Source organism: Musca vetustissima, unplaced genomic scaffold (genome assembly GCF_032173495.1).
Source record: "Musca vetustissima isolate MV318-11 ecotype Yass unplaced genomic scaffold, APGP_CSIRO_Mvet_v1 utg1735, whole genome shotgun sequence".
Taxonomy (NCBI): Eukaryota; Metazoa; Arthropoda; class Insecta; order Diptera; family Muscidae; genus Musca; species Musca vetustissima.
The window spans coordinates 614,760-636,851 of NW_026887582.1; the positions used below are offsets into that span (position 1 = coordinate 614,760).

At 32.8% G+C, this 22,092-nt stretch overlaps 4 protein-coding genes across 4 annotated transcripts in view; 1 reads left to right on the plus strand and 3 right to left on the minus strand.

The window, feature by feature from the left end:
* LOC133335151 (laminin subunit alpha) overlaps positions 1-22,092 on the plus strand; it is a 607,777-nt gene that overhangs the window by 465,344 nt on the left and 120,341 nt on the right. The window lies entirely within an intron of this gene.
* Positions 2,695-3,730, minus strand: LOC133335192 (alcohol dehydrogenase-like). The gene is made up of 4 exons (XM_061543495.1): positions 3,410-3,730; positions 3,246-3,338; positions 3,058-3,183; positions 2,695-2,994 (listed from the first exon to the last, which is right to left on the minus strand). The coding sequence occupies exons 1-4, from the start codon at positions 3,728-3,730 to the stop codon at positions 2,695-2,697; spliced, it is 840 nt and encodes a 279-aa protein (XP_061399479.1).
* Positions 6,197-11,803, minus strand: LOC133335193 (alcohol dehydrogenase-like). The gene is made up of 6 exons (XM_061543496.1): positions 11,483-11,803; positions 10,378-10,551; positions 8,889-9,116; positions 6,990-7,217; positions 6,546-6,719; positions 6,197-6,484 (listed from the first exon to the last, which is right to left on the minus strand). The coding sequence occupies exons 1-6, from the start codon at positions 11,801-11,803 to the stop codon at positions 6,197-6,199; spliced, it is 1,413 nt and encodes a 470-aa protein (XP_061399480.1).
* Positions 14,710-16,198, minus strand: LOC133335165 (development-specific 25 kDa protein). The gene is made up of 4 exons (XM_061543470.1): positions 16,085-16,198; positions 15,806-16,033; positions 15,070-15,243; positions 14,710-14,991 (listed from the first exon to the last, which is right to left on the minus strand). Exons 1-4 carry the CDS (start codon positions 16,178-16,180, stop codon positions 14,710-14,712), a joined length of 780 nt encoding a protein of 259 aa, XP_061399454.1. The 5' UTR covers positions 16,181-16,198.

Below are 22,092 nucleotides of genomic sequence, written 5' to 3' on the forward strand. Positions count from 1 at the left end.
TTAATAGGCACAAAATCTCTCCACAAAAAATTATAAATATAGGTCAATTTTTTCGGATATCCCCCATATACGGGTACCCCCCAATTTTCGGTATTTTGGGGTTCTTGAGCGCGTTTTTCTACCGAATACGCTGAAATTTGGTACATTGAGTTCTTAATAGTTTCCAAATCTCTCCACAAAATATTATGAATATAGGTCCATTTTTTCGGATAGCCCCCATATAAGGATACCCCCAATTTTCGGTATTTTGCGGTTCTTGAGCGCGTTTTTCAACCGAATTTGCTGCAATTTGGTATTTTGTAGTCGTATATTTTTGGGGTAGTCCCCATATAACCCCCTTTTTTATATTAAAATAGTTATCTGATTTGTTGCGCGTTTTGGGTTTGGTTCTAAGACCCTTTTGTAATCATTTCAACTGCGGAGGATAGAGAGATAAAAAATTAGAACGTAAGGTTCGGTAGTGAACTATAGCCGCATTTAGACCTAGCCCCTGATTGGAGGTTCCAGAAGGAGTGGACCGATATTCCCCATCTTCGAATTTGAACTAAGCTTGGAAGAAATAATAAGATGGGCAAAGTTCGGATGAAATCTAAATTTTCTGAAACGGATTTGGTCCAAAGAAACATGGGGTCTAGTACCAATATTTCGATGAGGCACATTTTCATCGTGTTAAAGTGTATACACCCTCATTAGCCATAAGGCTAAGGCTTCGAAAATCCGTTTTTTAGAAATGTCGGTATAGGTCCACATCTTGGTATGTTTCCTTTATTTTCATTTATAGTACCTGTCAATATAACTATGGTGGAGGGTATCCAAAGTTCGGCCCGGCCGAACTTACCGCTTTTTCACTTGTTTTCAATAAGAATATGAAATATTTGAACACATTTTATAATTTCTGTATTTTATTTGGCAATTTTCTTTAATTCGCTAAGAGAAATGGATTCGACGTATTTGGGTAATACGGCCGTACAAAACATTTTGCCATAGTGGGGAAGTTGAATATTTTTGTATGCTTCGTTGAATTTTAGGTAACGTTGTAAAGTTGAAATTTTTCAACATTGACAATGCGTATTTTGGATTTTTTGTTTTTTGAAAATAGTTTTTCAGTCATTGAAAAATTTGCGTTTCTATAAAAGTAAACATTTTTCAAACAATAAAAAAATGCTTTCATCCATTTTTGCCGTTTTCAATTGACATAAAAGCAAATAAAGTCCTTGCGTATTTGGGTAATACGGACGTCCAACAAACATTATAAAGGAGAGAAGTTGAGTATTTTTGTACGGAGCACAATGAATTAGGTACGACCATGGTACAATAGTACAAGGTAGGGCAGCTTGAGGTGAATAACAAAAAAGCAACTATGCACGTGTGGCCTCTTTTGCCAAAAATAAAATAAATATACGCAACAAGTGTTTGTGTTTATTTGACATTTTTTCAACACAAAACTAAAAACGCGAAAAATGAATGAAGAATTATGATTTCTTCCCAAAATCTAGTAGGGAATACCACAAAATGTTTCTTTCATCCGTAACAAAGTAATTACTTCCAGACGAACGTTTAAAAACATAATTTTCATTTCAATTAAAATTGAATATATTTCAATTTATTTGACATTGTATTCAAAACAATACACACACATACACAAAATATGTATTTTGATTTGATGGAACAAGCCACCTTGAGAAAAAATGTAATCAGTTGGTAGCTGTGCCCTACCTTGTAATAATTATACCATGGTACGACCCTAATACCATAGACAGACGACAGCCTTAATTTGCATTAAAAAGTTCTTAATTTGAATTGAAATTTACCCCTGACAGACGAGAGTTTCTGCATTTATGAACCAGTTTTTTGTTTCAAAACTATTGTTTGTCTGTGTATAGGAAGAAAATATTTCTTTACAATATTTTTTAGGATTACATCTTTTTGAAATTGATTCATGGCAGGAAGGAAAACTAACAGCTATAATGAAGATAAAACAGCTCCAAATTTGAAAAAATGTTGAATTTTGCCTTTATTTTTAATTTTTATTTTCGTAAACGTAAACAAATTTGACAACATTGCCATATTGAAATTGCTTAATTCAGTATAAATTCAGTTTGATTTTGTGCATTAACAACACATAAAAATGAGGATAATGTACAAGTTCATTTGAATTAAGGCTGTTAATGCAAATTAAGGCTGTCGTCTGTCTAGGCTATAAGACAAAAAATGCAGTATATTTTTTGAGTTTGAAGTTGAATGTGTACGAATTATTTTTCTGACAAGTGTATGTAATTCGATAGATTTCATGTCAAAGTTGCACCATAGCATGTCTTTCCAATAACAGAATGTTTGGCACATGCAACCAATTCTGTTCCAACAAGTTAAGATAGAGAAATCGCTTCAATATATAATTTATTATGGGTTGTAATATAAATCGTACGAGCACCCCTTCATATATCCGATAGACCTCTCGTAACTGTTTCAAGGATACAATATTTATATTTAAATATACAAATAACTAATATCAACATTACTTGTATTATAATGGAAACAAATATGTGTACATTATTTTATATATATATATATATATTTTTTTTTTTTGAGAATGTATTTAAATAAAAAAACAACGAAACTAATTTGTATGAACAGTAAATGATAATAACAACAACTACTAGCCTCCAGAATGATCCATGGTTCCACCAAAAACCATTACTTGTCTGTTCTATATCTCAGAGTAGGTCCCCATATTTCAGGCAATTCAACTTTAAAACTTTGGCCGTCATGTACTGCCCATATGGATCCATTTGGACCATTTTCAATAATTGTCATTAGGTTTTCCGCCAATGCATCGGACGTTTGTTCAATCACGTTCTCATGCATGTTCACATCCTGTGGGCGGAACTTTATCGAGAATGACTTCTTCTCCACAATCATATTCATTGGTGATTTGGTTACGCCTGGGCAAACGGTGATGAAACTTACGCCGGTTTTATTGAAGTACATGGGTTGCTAAAATATACAAAAGAACACATAAATTATTGGCACAAAGCGATATATGTATGTCCATCTTACCGCCAGAGCTGTGGTGAAATGAATTACACCACTCTTTGTTGCACCATAGAAGCAGCAAAAATCGGTGGGATTCAAACCAACTGTGGACGACATATTAACAATGCAACCGCCGTTGCCACCATTTGCCTTACTCATGTAGTCCATGTTGCACCATAGAAGCAGCAAAAATCGGTGGGATTCAAACCAACTGTGGACGACATATTAACAATGCAACCGCCGTTGCCACCATTTGCCTTACTCATGTAGTCCATGGCTATAGCTGAGCTTTGCATTGGACCAGCCTATGTGAAAGAAGATGAATAACTACTTATTATACCAGCACGTGATTTTGAATTCGAAAAAATTGAAATACCAAATTAATTTGCACCAATAGGTCGATTTGATCTTCCACAGCAACGCCAGATCCATTTACCACGATATCGAATGAACCGATTAAATCCTTGGCCTTCTTAAACGCGTCTTTGATGGTCTCACTTTTTGCCAGATCCAAATGGATGTAATCAATGAATGAGTTTTTGTAGGTATTTTGTAAATATTTCAGAAACTCGTCGTTCGACATTAAATCGAAAATGAGGAGACTTTTTACGGACTTTTTCAAAAAGGCCTCGACGCAGCTTTTGCCAATACCTCCGTATCCGCCAACGTAAATAACATTTTTTCCTTTCAATTCCATTTCGATGTAGTTTAGATTGACGCGATTCCTTGTTGAACCGTCTACATTGGATGTCGGTGTAAAAATGAGTATCTAAAGATTCGAGGTTTTCTTTTAAACATTTCTGTTGATAATAACTATGTGTGTATGTATGTACGTCATCGACATGCGTTATCACGCGTCCCTTCTAGATTCGGTTCCAAAAACGCAAGTCATGCTTTGTGGGAGTTAATTGTAAATATGTAGTTTAAATTGGGATACAATTGGATGGTGCAGAGATTCCAATTCGGCGCTCGTAGTGGTCCGGGAATATGCTAAGAAGCACTACACCATTGACATATGATGTGTTTTTGTCAGTGACGACAATAATAAATGAGGTGATAATTACAGTAATGTGTCACAATCGTGTTCTTTGCGTTGGTTCAGTTCCCAGCCGGGCTCATGTTGTTTATTTATTTATTTTTTGAAAATCATCACATTTTACTGTCTTGGTTTGTCTGATCTTTTTTTGTTTTTGTTTTGCTTTCTAGCTGAACTGTGTGATCGGATTTTTTTTTTTTTTTTTTTTTTTGAGGAAACAGAGCAGTTTATGCTGTTTCGTTGAAATTTATTTCTGTTTCGCGTTCTACACGTACATACAACATAAAATCATAAACCAATGAATAACAGATTCGGCCGCCTTCTTCTCTTATCTAGCATTTATTTCTCTGTTATTTACTTTTCCAACATTTATTCTCAATCAAAAATAAACTTATTTAATAATAAGTTTTTTATTCTTTTCATCGTATATAGAGATAATAAACTACACTGTGCAGCGCATTTCTCGGTGCATGTGATACTATTTTCTTGGGAACCCAGTGGTTATTCGGTTATTGGAACCAAATAAAAAATTAACGAAAAGATCCAGCTCACAAAAAGGACACAATTTAAAAAGTATAGTACGCACACGGGCTTAAAATAAAATTTTACAAAATGGCGATTTGTTTAGCCTTCGCTTAACTAAAACGTGTTTCAATTATCAAACGAATAACCTATGAAGTCTTAGCGGGCCTACACAAATTATCAACTTATTGAAGCTGAACTCGTTTTTATACCCTCAGCCTTATGGCTAATGAGGGTACGTACACTCTGGCTGGTGCGCACGATTAGGTAGGAAGATGGGACCTATTGGTTCACTCCTTCTGGTATCTCCCCCACAGAGGGTCAAGTTTTCAATATTTATAAATCCAATATCGAGCGAATAGAATGTCCGATTTGAACAAAACTTTGCACAACCTATTACCTTTACCAAGCCTAGATTAAGTTTGAAGACGGGACCCATTGGACCACTCCATCTGGTACCTCCACCACAAAATTGTGCTAAAATCATCGGAATATCCGATTGTAACAAAACTTGCTACAACATTTTATCTTTACCAAGCCTAGATCAAGTAGGAAGATGGGACCCATTGTTCCACTAATTCTGGTGCCTCCCTCACAGAGGGTCATAATTTTCAATATTTATAAATCCAATATCGGGCGAATAGAATGTCCGATTTGAACCAAGCTTTGCACAACCTATTATCTTTACCAAGCCTATATCAAGTTTGAAGATGGGATCCGTCAGCCCACTCTTCTGGTGCATCCTGCACAAATGGTCAACATCCTCCGTGAACCATAGGGTGAGGGTATGTATCTGTCGGCAACATCGACTTACACTTTTTTAATTATTTTAAAGATTTTTAGACTACGCATGATATATGCTCCTATACCTTCCACACTAAATAGAAAATGGACTAGACTTTTATAAAAACAATTTTATAAAATGCAAATGATAATGGAACAATATATAAAATTATACATATACCCAATTTGTATGCATTTAATTTGCATATGGCTATATACAGTGGGGATCAAAACATATAGTAATCTCTTTCTTTGAGGTCGACTGTTAATTCGTCGGCAACCAAATATGAAAATGTAGTCTACTAGTCATAACAAAAAAAGCTCGCATGCGAAATACGTACTTAGTACGAATGCTACGAACTACAAAAGCTAGCCGTTTGCTGATTTAGTCATAATGTCAGAATTTTTTAGCAGTAGTTATTTAAAGCTAATGCTAATATTTTTTGATGCTGCATTTTAAACCCTGTGTGCAAATTATGAATGACACTAAACGTAGCATTTTTACTAAACTGATAATGCATTTTTAATTCATGCACCTACTAAATACAATTGCCCAACAAAATCTACCGAACATCCAGACTTATATTAACCTATTTCGCGTCACCGTCCTTTTAAAGGAACACCCACAACTGACCTTACCACTGCAAGAAAATTACCACTATTTCAGTGAATTTCCCTACATGATTTTATTGATGTATCTTCTTCTGAACACTCCTACCATCGACATTTTATTCAAAAATAATTGATTTGTAATAAAGTTTTACAACTAAATATTCGATTTTGAAGAACAACTCTCAGCCGTTATTTGCAAAACGAAAAGCATCAGACATTCATTGCTGGTCGCCATAAAACTTCCAACTGCATTTCTTTGACTTGGCCTAAATCCAGCATCCACACCGATCCATTTTTAGCTATCTCCAGAATATTAACTAAGTTCTCAGCACATACTTCTGGACTTTGTCGCACAGCCAGAGTAAAGCGTTCTGCCATCGGTGCTGAATATTCAGTCAGTGTCTCCTTACCTCGTATAGACTGCAAGAGTGCAGTATCTGTGAAGCCGGGGCAAATAGTCACAAAACTAACGCCGGTATTGGCAAAATATAAAGGGTTCTGGAAATTAAAAAAAATTATTACTACATATATTGGAAAGTATATCGAACAGAGCACTTGCCGCTATAGCCCTCGTAAAAGCCGTCAAGCCACACTTCGATGCCGAGTATACGGCGAACATACCACTGGGCTCTAGTCCAGCTACCGATGAAATATTGACAATCATACCACCATTGCCGCCCTTTGATTTGTCCATGTAATCCAAGGCAATTAACGAACTATGAATTACTCCTGTCTGGAATAGGTCATTTGTATGTGTGTGTTTAAAGTATGTAAGTAGAATTTTTACCATAACATAAACATATTCGAAACGAAGTACCAATTTCATGCATAAAATATGGAATTTTTACTAACTATTTGCATTTTTCTATTTTGAAACACCCGATAATTTTAACTTTTTCCTCCTGTCCTTAAGTATCAAATAATCGAGAATCGCATGCATATATTTTTGTTTAATAGCATACTTATAATTTGCACAACCAACTTATTTCAACTCCGAACTCACCAAATTAATAGCCATTGTCAAGTCTACGAAACGATCGTTCATCAAACCACAACCGTTGACGACCACATCAATTCGATTGAGGGTTTCGGCGGCCAATTGAAATGCTTTCTCGATAGTTGCCCTTTTGGTGATATCAATCGGTACATGGGTTATTTGAGTTTCCCGAAATTCCTGGGCAAGGTTTGTGCGAAATTCCTGATTGTCGTAAATATCGCATATTACCAAATGCTGAATGTCGAAAAATTAAAAAAAAAATCAAGACGAAACAACAAACTTGAACGTAAATATAAGTACCTTGATTTCTTTTCGCAAAAAAGCTTGCAAACACTTTTGGCCAATGCCTCCATACCCCCCAATGTAGACCACATGTTTACCTTTCAACTCCATTGCGTACAGCCCTGTGCGATCTCCGAAACTTCGATTAGAATACAGATTGACTTAACCGAACTATTGTTGCCGTTACTAGTGAATGGTGATATTGACCGAAACCTATAAAACTCGATCTTATGTCTGGTGCGGTTGAGATGCAAGTGCACTTTGTATTTTTCATTGGCCAATCAATTTTTGGCTGTAATAATAGTTCGTTAGATTGCGCACACACACGCAGACCAACTTACTGTATTGCATGTAGCAGCAAAATGTTACTATTTCGATACTGTTTTGGGTTTGCTTGCCTGCACTTTGCTTTTGGCATCTGTAGGTAAGTTAATACCGGTTTGGATTTTGTGGCCAGAAAATTGATAATCGTGAATGCGGTTATAATTCGACATGGTATTTTTGTTGCTGCTTCATGCATTCTTAAAACACACACTCACTCACAATCAAATTACGTTAAAAACCAGTGTTTTTTTATGAAATTCTCAAAAACTATTTTTCGTGCTTTGATTAGCTGTTGTTAAGTATGCGTCAAAAGTCATTATTTCCGTTCCAGAACATAAAAGAATCTACTAATTTTACAAGATTTGCAACTTTTTACTCAAAACCCGTTCCAAATGGGGTTCTCTTTGTAAACTTTTTACCCAAAAAATTGTTGTTGATTTTGAAGTATTGTCATCTAATATTGGAATATTTACTAGATTTGCGTTCCCGAAGTTTTCAAATTATTTTGCACTTTCAGAACGATTTTGAAATGCTTCCCTTTAACTAGCTTTACTATTAAAAAAAGTACTGGAACATACCATTGATAATAAAGAAGTTACGCGAACCTGAGATATATTATAAACAATAATAAATAAACAATATTTAAATATATATAAATATATATAAACAATAATAAATATAAAAATATTTCAATATGAAACATTGAGTAATTCAGTGTAATGAGTTTTTTGGGTTCGTCAATTTTTAACTTAATACGCGTTTTAATATAAATAGGGTATGTTCCCTTACTCAAAAAGTGGTAAAGCTTTCCGATTGTAAAAAGAGAAAATCGAAAACATAAAAGTGTTATCCATATTACTGTTATTTGATAGTTAAGTTCACCAAAGTCATATTATATTTTTATTAAAACTCAAATGATGGACCATCCGATTCAATATATGTATATGTATTATAGAAAAAGTATATAAACTATTTCGAAGACCAATTTCAATAAAAGTATATAGAAAATAAATTAATTTCTAAAATACATTTTTGTGTTACAACCGTTATTTCTAATTAAATATTAGTTCAAGCATTTATGTTCAAAAATGGTCTCACTGCGATATTTATCGATTAAAGCAATTTAATAAAGTTTATTTTTACATTTTTAATATTTTCAATGCAAACTAAGCTTGAATTACATTCACATACATTACAAAACACTCACATACTGCACATTTCATATTACCAAAACATGATAAATTATTTCTGCTGTGGCTCCCAAAGGGTTGGTATTTCCACTTCTGACAAATTTCCAACATCCAACAGCCAAACGGAACCTATTTTATTTTTTTCGATTGCTTTAATTATATTCTCGGCACATACATTGGCGGGCTGAGTTTGGATTTTGAGGAATCTCTCGGCCATTGGTTGAGCATATTCCAATAGTGTAGCTTTGTCCTTAACATTATCTAGCAGGGCAGTTTCCGTTAGGCCCGGACAGATAGTAATGAAGTTCACACCAGTATGCATGTAATACAGGGGATTCTTGAAAGAAAATCGAACGTAAGTATATATGGCAATTTCTAAAATCTGTAGTGAGATTATGTAATCATGTAACAACAAAAATACTTACTGCAAGAATCTACTATTTTTTACTACGATAACACTTTTTTCCTTTATGATATCGGAAAAAATAGTAAACAAATAGTAAAATGGAATTTCGATAGTTAGCATTGATTTTCGACAAATCATTTTTCTTCGACTGTTGTTGTAATGGATTACTGATGCGGCTACTTTGTAAATTTTACCTCGATCTTGGAGCCAAATTTATTTTTAGTAAATAAATAATGTTGTAAAGTTGGATCAAAAGCCGAAATAGATTGTATAAGGAAGTCGCATCAGCAATCAATTACAAAAACTGTTGTAGAACAATGATTTGTTGAAAATACCCAGTAGTTCGAGTAACTGGTGATGAACTAGATATTTTACTAATTACCTGTAAGTACCACTAGTTACCACTTCATGCCCTAGACTGGTGAATTTAACATGTGTATGTCATTGGGGAAGTCAATTGTCCCCTGCCTGCGTTACCAGTATACAGTCATTTCGATAGTAGTAGTAGTAGTTCGAGTAACTGGTGATGAACTAGATATTTTACTAATTACCTGTAAGTACCACTAGTTACCACTTCATGCCCTAGACTGGTGAATTTAACATGTGTATGTCATTGGGGAAGTCAATTGTCCCCTGCCTGCGTTACCAGTATACAGTCATTTCGATAGTCGATTCATTACCCTTTGCATTACCAGTAACTACTGAATTGGTATGATGTGTGTAAACAACTTTTTCAGTTGACAAAAAAATCCAACAGTCTATTTTGTGTTCCTTTTTGGGGTATGAAGTAACTAGATCACCAAGTAACTAGCTATATAACTATATAATAGCAGACAATTGATATTTTTTGTACAACTGGGTATCTTGAAAAAAAAAAACCATCGAACAGTATTGTATGATGTCTTCTACACAAATGCATTTAGAAAAATATAATATAAATTATATGTAATATAAATGCATTGGCAAACACATTTTTTCATTTACAATTCTGTTTTTATTCAAGGCCTATATACATATATAGGCCTTGTTTTTATTATTATTATTATTTTATTTTTTTTTTTTTAATTACGACAGCTAATTATATTAACAACAGCAAAAATTTTGCTTTCAATATAAACATTTTAAGTTTCAATTGTATCAATTTGTTGTCAGTAATGACAAAGGATTTCAAATACCAAATATTATTACTTACCGACATTGCTCTGCTGAACGCCGTAACACCATGTTTGGCAGCTGAATATATGGCAAACATTCCTGTAGTCTGTAATCCCGCCACTGAAGAAATATTTGTAATTACACCGCCGCGTCCACCTTTTGACTTATCCATGTAACCCAGAGCAATCATACAGCTGTGCAAAACACCCCGCTAAATTTAAAACCAATGTATATAAATTTCATTAAATATCAAAAAATGAATGCAAATTTACAGAAATCTTTCCACGTAAAAAGCTTCTCCGTTCAAATCCACATGCATTAAAATAGAGTACAGCCATTTAACTTATTTTAAATCATTGGTTACATGTATGTGTCAATAAAACTTAACATAGATTTTACTATTAATTCTACAAAAAAACTATACTAAAAAAAAAAACACAAGCAACAAACATCTAAAAGGTGATCCTAATTAAAAAACAACGATTTGTAATAGTATGGTAAGATAACGCTTCAATGCTTCATTTTAATAAAAACTGCTCTGTGATAAAGATTCATTTTTTATAGCTCAATTGTTCTATTTCTATTTTTCACTTATTTGACTATTTCTTATACCTGCATATCAGCGAGCGATATTACTGCGCACCCTGCTACATATGACGAGCTTATCAACGCATTTGCAATTGGAATTGAGTACATGGCCAACATACACCAAAGTGGCAATATATGCACAGTTGTTTTTGTACTTGAAATTGAAAAAGGTCAAAATAACCGCCTTCGGCAATCTAGTGTTAAACATTCCCAGAAGGGAGATTAAGTATATTGAATACGGGATGACATTTAATAAAGAACAATTTCGAATTTTATGCGTACCCAATTTTCCTGTTGGGTTATTTTTAAAAACATAACCAATGCCTATATAAGGCCAGCCAGTAAGCGAATTCATAGAGAAAACTTAAGTTTGATGTAAATTTTTTTTGCCGAGGCGAAAACTAATTGTTTCGCCTTTAATAAAAACACAACCAAAACGATTTATAATTTTGTAAGATAATTTACTTGAATATGTTTATTTTATTATGATCTTATCTAATCTTAGGTAACCCTAATAAATATATATGTACATAGCATAATTAAATGCAACATACCAGATTTATATCGATTGTCAGGTCCAAATGTCGATCGTTCATGAGTCCACATCCATTTACAACAACATCAATAAAATCCAACATGTCATTGGCTTTTTTATAAGCCGCTTCAATGGTCTCAGTTTTAGTTACATCAACAGTCGCGAAACTTATTTGGCACTCCTTATACGCGTCTTGCCATGTTCTCATCACGTCGGCATTCTCTTTCAAATCGAAGATAAAAAGACCTTTGATGCCTTTCTTTAGAAATTCTTCTATGCACTTTTGGCCAATTCCACCAAATCCTCCAATATAGATTACGTTTTTATCTTTCAGATCCATTTTTAGAGTTTGTTTCAGAAAGCAAAATATGAAAACCACTCTTGTTTATTTAACTGAATTGAATTTGACCTCACTTCGACAAATGAATAAAACACATTGGCTGAACACTCTTTTATGCGTGCTCTGCAGTTCCGATAACAATTGATAAGAATTGTTTACTCCGCTAGTATAAGAGTAAACAAAAATACACTTAGAAAAGTGTTCGGATTTTTAACGGATTGCGTTCCTTTATTTAAACACTAAATTACTATGAATTAATTAATATTATGAATTAATTAATATTTCCATGACATTAAAAAAACTAAAAATTCACTTCAAAAGAATAGACATCGAACAAATCTCCAAAAATCAAGTTTTGTTATCAAAGATATGTGAATCTACCAGAACTGGGAATCTACCATGGTATAATTATTACAAGGTAGGGCACAGCTACCAACTGATTACAATTTTTTCTCAAGGTGGCTTGTTCCATCAAATCAAAATACATATTTTGTGTATGTGTGTGTATTGTTTTGAATACAATGTCAAATAAATTGAAATATATTCAATTTTAATTGAAATGAAAATTATGTTTTTAAACGTTCGTCTGGAAGTAATTACTTTGTTATGGATGAAAGAAACATTTTGTGGTATTCCCTACTGGATTTTGGGAAGAAATCATAATCCTTCATTCATTTTTCGCGTTTTTAGTTTTGTGTTGAAAAAATGTCAAATAAACACAAACACTTGTTGCGTACGTTTATTTTACTTTTGGCAGAAGAGGCCACACGTGCATAAATGTTTTTTTGTTATTCACCTCAAGCTGCCCTACCTTGTATTATTGTACCATGGAATCTACCAGGTCCCAATCTTAAAATAAAAACTATTTTTTTTTCTTATCTTTTATTTTTCACTGCAGGTTTTTGTGATTTGTATATGCTCGGATTTCCCTATGATGACAATCGATAACGATCTAAAAATAAGTTGAAACTGTGACAGGCCAGCCTATAACGATTATATTATATCCTTTGGAATTATCCTGTTCTTTCAATCATTAAATTCTACAAGGAAGGATTGCATAGAAACCAAATAAGTCGGTTAATTGTTAAGAAAATTATTTATTAAATATATTCTTTATGTGTATATCATTTTTACAAAGAGTACTTGATAAAAATAAAGAACGAATTTATTAAAAATATTGCTTGGTTTTTATTTACGAATTAAAAATACGGTAAGTATACATACTCCTACGCGTGCGACATATATTTATGTGATGACGTCACAATTTTTTTTCACCTACCTGGTTTTGTGGATTTTTGGGCAATTTCACAAAAATACCAGGCGTCCAGAATAAAATAGAAAGTAGCTCACAAAAAACTGTAGAAAAATTACATCTGGCAACTCCGTACTAAGAAATTACAAAATGTATAACATACTTTTAGGCGTTCGATTTTTTCGCCGGTAGGGTGTTGACAATGACAATTTTCCGATTCTTTTTATTTTTAGCGTACAACATGCTATTTTATTCTGGGCGCCTGATTTTTTTGTGAAATTGTCAAAAAATTCACACAACCAGGAGAATGAAAGATGTTGAGTGCCTTTTAGGTATTTTTTAAATCGTGGGGAGCCAGGATAGACGTATGACGTTACTGTTTAACAATGAAATATAAAGAGCTCATATTACAAACAGACTAATATTGAGAACCCCCATTAATATGCCTTTTAGAAATCCATAAATAAATAAAAACATGTTTTGTATTTGTTTGTAAAACTATTTGTTTGTTTGTTTTATTTCAATAAACATCAATTAAGCGCATAAAGAGAAAAAATTAACTACATACACTAATAATTTAATAGTTCTTTATGCTCCTTCTTTCTTTAAAAATCCACTACTACTGCTCTAGGAATCTTTAAATATGCTTAAACAAGTAAAAAAGTTTATTTTTATAATGCGTTTTTTAAAGATATATGTTTTTTTACAAAGAGTTGTCCATCTGTGAAGAGGTACCAGAAGAGGTTGGTGTATAGACCCATTCTTCGGATTCAATGTAGGTTTGGTAAAATATTACGATGTGCAAACGACGAATTAAATCGTTTTATTCAATTCGTTTCAAATTAAATTAACATATTTGTAAACCAGAAGGAGTGGACCGATGGATCCCATCTTCGAACTTGATATAAGTTTGAAAATATATAAACCTGTCGTCAATAACATCTATTGATGAGCATGATTCAAAGTATGTAAATCAGTTTTTTTAAGTCCGAGCTTCCAAGCGTACAACTTTTGAACTGATAATCCCATGTACACAAAAATGGTCTTATAACAAATGATACCGGGGAATATTATAGAAATTGTTAATACTACATTTCAAATTAAAAAAATAAATACAATTATTGAAATGTGCCCCTTTTATGACACCAATATTTAAATATCTTCTGTAGGTCAAAAGTTATTGAAAAGCAAGTTTATATCCGACAGTATCAAAGATTGTTTGACAGAGTTAGCCATGTTAACAGAAAATAAGTCACCAACGAAATTCTCAACGAGATTATATCTTTGGTATCGTAAATACTTCAATTTATTACAAGTGACATTTGGATATAAAAGGTAGCGTCTGGAAGAATATCCTTAAAGAAAAACTAAGGGAACTGATGAGGATCAGTGGCGAAATCTGAAACTATAGTCTTCGCTGGCTTACACATTGGTGGACAATGCAATACTTTCCCCATTAATATATAATTATTTTTATAAAGTCAAAAAACTGAAATTACGCATGACTATTTTGCAATAACAATATTTATGTTATTTTATTATTTTCCTCATATCATTTTATTATGATTATATCAATTTCATAGATGTCCACTCATTCTGAAAATATTTCTACATGACTTTTATTTATTTATTTTTTTTTTTTTTTTGTAAACCCTTACATTTTCCAATGAACAGGTGGTACAACTTCTTTAACTCCACCCATACTGCAAATGTACATGCCTGCATTTTTCCCTTGCTCCATTGCATTTACCATGTTTACTGCACAATCTTCAGGAGTTTGCATTTTAGCATCCACAACAGTATTCCAAATGGTGTCCGTATGCGGCACCCATTTCATCCAGTTCATGTCACGCTTATTCATCATTAATTCCGTTGAAGTCATACCAGGACAAATGCAGATAAAAGCCACGCCTGTCTTGGAGTATAAATGTTCGTCCTATAAAGTAATACAAAACAATACACATACATGTGTTGGATCATGTTCAAGCGGAACGACGGAATCATCATTACGTACAGCCATTGATTTAGTAAATCCGACCACTCCATGCTTCGCGGCTGAGTAAACACTAAAAGCTGGTCCGGGCTCTAGTCCATAAACCGAAGCAATATTCACTACCATACCACCTCGGCCATGTTGAGTTTTATCCATCCAAGGCATCATCATGAGTGTCGTATTGATCAAGCCAGTCTTTGAAATAAATTTTGGAGGTTCGATTTATTATTAAAATTACATAAATTATGAGAAATAATTTTAATGCAGTGCAAGGTAAATCCGTTCTTAATGTTGATCAATTTTTATTAGCTTCTGATGATGGAAAGTTGATACAAACCATTTTTATGTCTGACAGTCGAAGACTTGAAAATGATCCGTATATCTTTACTCAATAATTTGCACAAATTATTACTGTATGTTGTTCTTTAATGCAATAATCCAATAAAAGAGAGTTAATTGTGAGAGCAGTCAAGTGTTGCTGAGAATTTGAAAATTTTTTCAGTGATAATTTATCCAGTAAAGATATATATATATATATATATATCAAAATTGTTCACACAGTACATCATAAAACGGGAACTGACCTTTTGTGGGCAAAACTTGTAAAATTAGTAGAGATTCATGTAGGTTAAGAAACGGAACTTTAGTAATTTGTACTGGAAAAGTAAACGAACACACTCAATGGAAATAAATGGTTTGCTATACTATTATCGAGATTTGATGATTTGTGATATTTGTTGCTCTACTGCAAACGTACCAAATTAACGTTAATTGTCGTCTCAACGTCCTTGTCAGCCAAAACACCAACTCCATTGATTAGAACATCAACATGTCCAACTATTGGGGCAATGCTATTGACAGCATGTTGGATGCTTGAATTATCCGTAAGATTCATTTGGACGAAAGAAACCCGTATGTCTGTATTTATGGCTTGAAGTTTCTTCAGCATTTCCACATTTTCCATGCGACTGCAAACAACCATATTCTACAAGACATTTTAGTGGCTGGCAAATGTTTAATAATTATACCACACTACCTTCAATGGTTTCCGCATTAAAATTTGGCACACTTGAAAGCCAATGCCACTGAAGGCACCAACATATACAACACTCTTACCAGACCAATCGAACATTTGGAATTTTCTTCGAGAACTGAATTTTTTACAATAAAATTCAGTCTATTTATATCCTCAATGAAATCCGATGTATATACCATTCTTGATAATGATGATGCATTGTGTGATGAACACTGACCCGTATTGGTATCTCAGTTCAGTTTTGAATGTATGTACCTTCGGTTATATGGTTTATTCTGTTAACAGTGGACAGGTGTTGATAAGAGTACCTAATGTATTATTGATGATCATTGAAATACATATGTACGTATAGAAACAAAATTTAAACATTATGTATTCGCAGTATCTGTTTTCACAATTTGTGATTTTATATTGTAATTAGTATTGTAGTCAAAATGTGAAGCTACAGATTTCTCGCATGTTAAAATTTGTTCGCTTTCACATTCTCGCCTTATTCTGAATGAATAGGGGGGAGAAGCAAAAAGCGAGATGCGGATTCAAATTTTCGAGAATGGTGGTTGAGAAAAGATTCGTGTTGCCATATTGCAATGTAAGTTGTAATGTTTGTAATTTGATTTTGTAATATTTTTCATTAATTTACTCCTTGATTTTTTTAAACAAAAAATGTTTCTTTTTATTGTTATTTAAAGTTTATAACAATATAAATGTGAAATATTAGAAATCCGCTGTAAAACTGTTATGTAATTAAAAGATAATAAATTAAAGTTTGAAAATGTGGCAACATACAATATGGCATGTAAAACAGCTGTTTATTGTTTTTATGCAATTTGGCGCAACAACAAAACAGATTACAAATAAAAAAAATTGTTTATGATGGCAAAAACATTAGATTAATTCGCAGTTTATTATTTCACTACATAAATGTGTGCCGGTTCACAAATCATATTCAGCGGCTCATCGGGCAATTTTAACTATGTGCTTTTTCCATAATTTTATTTATTTTTTTAAGGGACAGATCCTCGCCCAAAATGTCTTTACTTTATTTGTTGTTTTCGATTTAAAAAATTGCATACAATCATTTATAATATTCTAAATCGTCATAGAACAAGTATTGTGTAGATACTTTCATAAAAATATTTATTACTTATGTTTTTGTAGACAGCTCCCTTTAAATTTATTGACGAAAACTTTCGCACAGAATTTCATCACATTCTCCCACTCCCAGTAATCCAGAACAACCATTTATAATATTCAAATTAGTCACAGAATAACTATTGTGGAGATATTTTTCATACAAATATTTATTACTTAAATAACTAATTTTTCCCCAAAGCGGATATTTTCGCTTCATTCAGAATAAGGCGAAAGCGAAAATGCGAAAAAATTCCCTGTGAAATGTTGTTCAGAATAAGTCGAAAGGGAAGAGCGAGTGAATTCACGTGGAATTGACATCCAGAATAAGGTTGAATATCTGATAGACCATGCTTTGTTACAAAAATGAGTTGTATTTCATTTCATCTGCTCTTTTTGAGTTAAAAATATACATAAACCCATTTATTACAGTGGTATATATATAATATTCATCATAGCATAACTGGCCACTTTAAGAATTTGAGGAGATGAAATATTGAAATAAAAAAGCACACAATTATGTAGTGAAATGAAAAACTGTGAATTAATTTTATCGCAGATTTCTTCCCATTATTCACTGTGTCTTCGATATCATAAAAAATTTCTTTTATTTGTAATCTATTGTAGTTGTTGCACCAAATTGCATCAAAACAATGAACAGCTGTTTCACATGCCACAATTTACAATTTTACAAAGCATTTACAGCGGATTCTTTATATTTCGCATTTGTATTGCTGCTATGTGTCGATTGAAAACGGCGAAAATTGATGAAAACATTTTCTTAATTAATCGAAAAATGTTTACAGTTATAGAAAAACAAATTTTTCAATGACTTGAATTCTATTTTCAAAAAAACAAAAAATCCAAAATACGCAATGTCAATGTTGAAAATTTTCAACTTTATATTTTTACAGCCTTACCTAAAATTCAACTAGCTCGTTCGACGTTTTTCACAAAAGCAGAACACATGTATTTATATGAATGTTACCGAAATACGTCGAACGTACAAAATTTAAAGTTGAACAATTTCAACTTTGACAGAACGTATTTTTAATTTTTTCTTTTGTTAAAAACAAAAACCAAACATTCTGGAAATTTGAAATTTCGAATGGAAACTAAAAATACGTGGATTAATTTAATAAATTTTCAATTTTGTTTTGCGGTTTGTATTATTTGCTTGAAGATATGGATTCGAAGTATTTGGGTAATACGGCCATACACAACATTTAGCCATAGTGGGGAAGTTGAATAACTGTGTACGCCCCGTCGGATTTTAGGTAACGTTGTTATACGCAATGCGTATTTGGGTAACATTAATTGAAATACATGTATTTAACTTTTGAGGTGAATAAAATCGTACGCATACGCATGAATTTAGGTACGACCCTAACATTATGAATGTGTGTGTGTGTGTGTTCGAAGGCGGTCCTCAGTTCCTTAAGGCCGCAGGAATTGGCGATCCGTGAATACACGTGGCCAGGTTTTCTTCCAAAAAGATAATATCCAAAAACGATCGTACACTGGGTACAAAAGACTTCTCACAAAAGCAGTTTAATAGTAGTTCACAGTCCAAATGTAGAATCAACGAAGGCAAAAAACAGCTGATGAAACCACAAAAAGAACGATAGTACACAGTACTTTAGTAGTAGAAATGCATGAAACAGAGCAATCAAGGATTTTAAGTAGATTGACTTAATCCGACTTACGACCTCCCGGTTGAGAGATGTCCAAGTGCATAAGGTGTATGTAGTGACGAAACTGCAACCAGCAGTGAAAGAATTTCCGGAACTAAACAAGCTTCCAGGTTAACATTATGAATATCAACTTTTCTCTGTTGCCGTCGATAATACTGTTTTGACACTTTTTCAACTAGAAATATTGTAAACAAACAAAAAATTGAATAAAATATTTTGGAAAAACTAATTATAAGTGATAAAAAGCTCATTGCGACTATTTTTTGATGATGAAAATTATGTGCAAGGCGTGGCATCTATTAGAATGAAAATGAAAACCAGAAAAATATATATTAAATCGTTGGAAACCAGGTAAAAGAATATTAATGAATGATAAAATTGCCAGTTTCCCTATGCAAACTCAAAACCTGAAATTATATAAAAGAAAGAAAACGTTAAATTCAATTTTACAAAAATTAAAACACAAAAACTATAAAAAGAAAAAATATGTAATTAAACAATAATATATGTTAGTATTAAGTGTGAATGTTAGTAGTTAGTTTAGGATTAAGAATTTAAATGATCATTATATTTTGTGAGGATTTTTAACTTCTTTTTATTAAATTGTGAGGTAGATTACCAAATAGCTACGTGGAGCAATAATTAGAATAATTTTGTGGACGCAATTTAACCGCCCACGTCACCACTAATAGAGCTCTTTTAGGTAGGCGTAGTTGTCTAAAGTAGCCTAAATTGGCAGTGTAACATACCCGATGCAAAGTGTTGGTAATCGACGATACTGATTCACACTGAGAGAAAAGGAGTTATGAGTTCATAAATTGACATGAATTTCATCCTTTATATTTTAGATTAAGTTCCAAAAATGTCAATAAATTATTTTAATGGTTGATTTTATGTATTAGAAATCATGTTGTGTTAAGTCTTCTTTGTGAGAGAGGGAATTAGGTGTAAGTTTTCGTGAGGTAAGTGTGTGTGGAATTTGGGGCCCTTTTAAATATAAAACTTTATTAATTGGACTAAAGGGTCAAGGATGGGCGGGCATAGTGGAGGAGCACTAAACCATGCTCCTTCGTCATAGGTGTATGTTGTGTTTATCTATGTGTTTTGTTTTGTATGATCCAAATTTCTAGTTGTTCGTTCCCTAGGGTTGATGGTGGCAAGGGTTGAGAACTCCCCTGATCGAAAAGCGCTCCTAACTGAGCTAGTGCGAACCCCGCCATAACGCCGCATTAGGTCCTGAACGTAACATCGCTCTTCCCCTTCGACTTATTCTGAACAACATTTCCCTGTGCATTTTTTCGCATTCTCGCTTTCGCCTTATTTTGAATGAAGTTCGAAAGCGAAAAAATCAGCTTTGGGGAAAAATTAGGTATTCTGGATTACAGGGAGTAGGAGAATGAGATGAAATTTTGTGCGATAATTTTCGCTAATAAATTCAAAGGGAGCTGACTACAAAAAACATAAGTAATAAATATTTTTATGAAAAATATTTACACAATACTAATTCTATGACGATTTAGAATATTATAAATGATTGTATGCAATTTTTTAACTGGAAAACAAATAAAATGCCATTGGAAATTCTATTGATAACGATGCATGCTAAACCAAATATTGCCAAGGAATGTATAAAAGTAATAAGGAATATTTAAGTCGAGTTTGATGCATTTTAGAGGCAAAATACAGACCTTTTGGGTGAGGATCTCTTTGTCTCTCAAGAAAAAAATTTTAAAAATTATGGAAAACAAAAATATATATTTTTTTCAAATTATCGTATGCATGATTTGAAGGAAGAAATAAAGGAGTAAGAGCAAATCATAACATAACTGGCCACTTTAAGAATTTGGGGAGATAACATATCGAAATTAAATAAAAAGGCACACAATTATGTAGTGAAATAAAAAACTGTGGATTCATTCAATTATTCGTTGTGTTTTTGCCATCATAAAAATGTTCTTTTATTTGTAATCTATTGTAGTTGTTGCACCAAATTGCATCAAAACAATGAACAGCTGTTTCACATGCCATATTATAGGTTGCCATATTTTCAAACTTTAATTTGTTTTCTTTCAATTACAAAGCATTTATACAGCGGATTATTGATATTTCACAATTGTATTGTTATAAGGTTTAAATAACAATAAAAAGTAAACATTTTTAATAAAAAATCAATAAATAAAATATTGAAAAATATTACACAATTAAATTGCAATGGGGCAACACACAATGCAACTTAAATTACAATATGGCAACACGAATCTTTTTTTAATCACCATTTTCGAAAACTCAAATGCGCATCTCGCATTTTTTGCATCTCCCTATTCATTCAGAATAAGGCGAGAATGTGAAAGCGAATATTTTGTACATGCGAGATATCTCCCAACGAATATCCAGAATAAGGCTGATAATAATCCCTATTCCGTATGTCGTCGTCGTTGTCGACGACGTTTCTCTTTCGACATCACTTCGACACTGATTTGGTATTCTGTAACACTCATGCGACGATGTCGACTATTTATCGATAATATCAATAAAAACAAAAAACACATCTCTAAAAATGTGGTCAGCTGTTTATTTTGTTGCATATTTTTAGGCAAAAATGTGTTTGTATCCTTCACCGCACTGTGGCACAGGGCATTATGTCTTGGTAAATGTGTTTGCAACGACCAAAAAGAAACGAGATAGACCCATAGTTACTTTTTAGTATATATGTACATAGAATTATTTTTCAGTCGATTTATGCATGTCCCTCCATTCATGTAATATTTTAAACAAGTTACATGCCACCATTATGATCCGAACGGGATGAAATTTGGAAAAAAAAACCCATCCAATTGGGATGAAATTTTAATTTCCACATAGACGAGTCCTATTGACAGTGGTCAAAATCGGTTCAGATTTATATATAGATCCCATATATTTTTCTTTATTTACACTTTATTTTGCATTAAGTATTGAATAGATTCTAGAATGATGTATCCTGTTCTTGTCCGGTCATGTTTTTTTCTTAATTTCTAAAAAAAAAATGTTCAAACGCTTTAGTCGTCAACAAAAACTATGACGAAGAAATCTTCGACATCGTCGTCGTCACACATTGTTACGGAATACCAAAAATGTTTCAATAGTTATCGAGAAATGTCGACAACGACATAGGGAATACCAATTTGCAAGACTCTCTTCGAC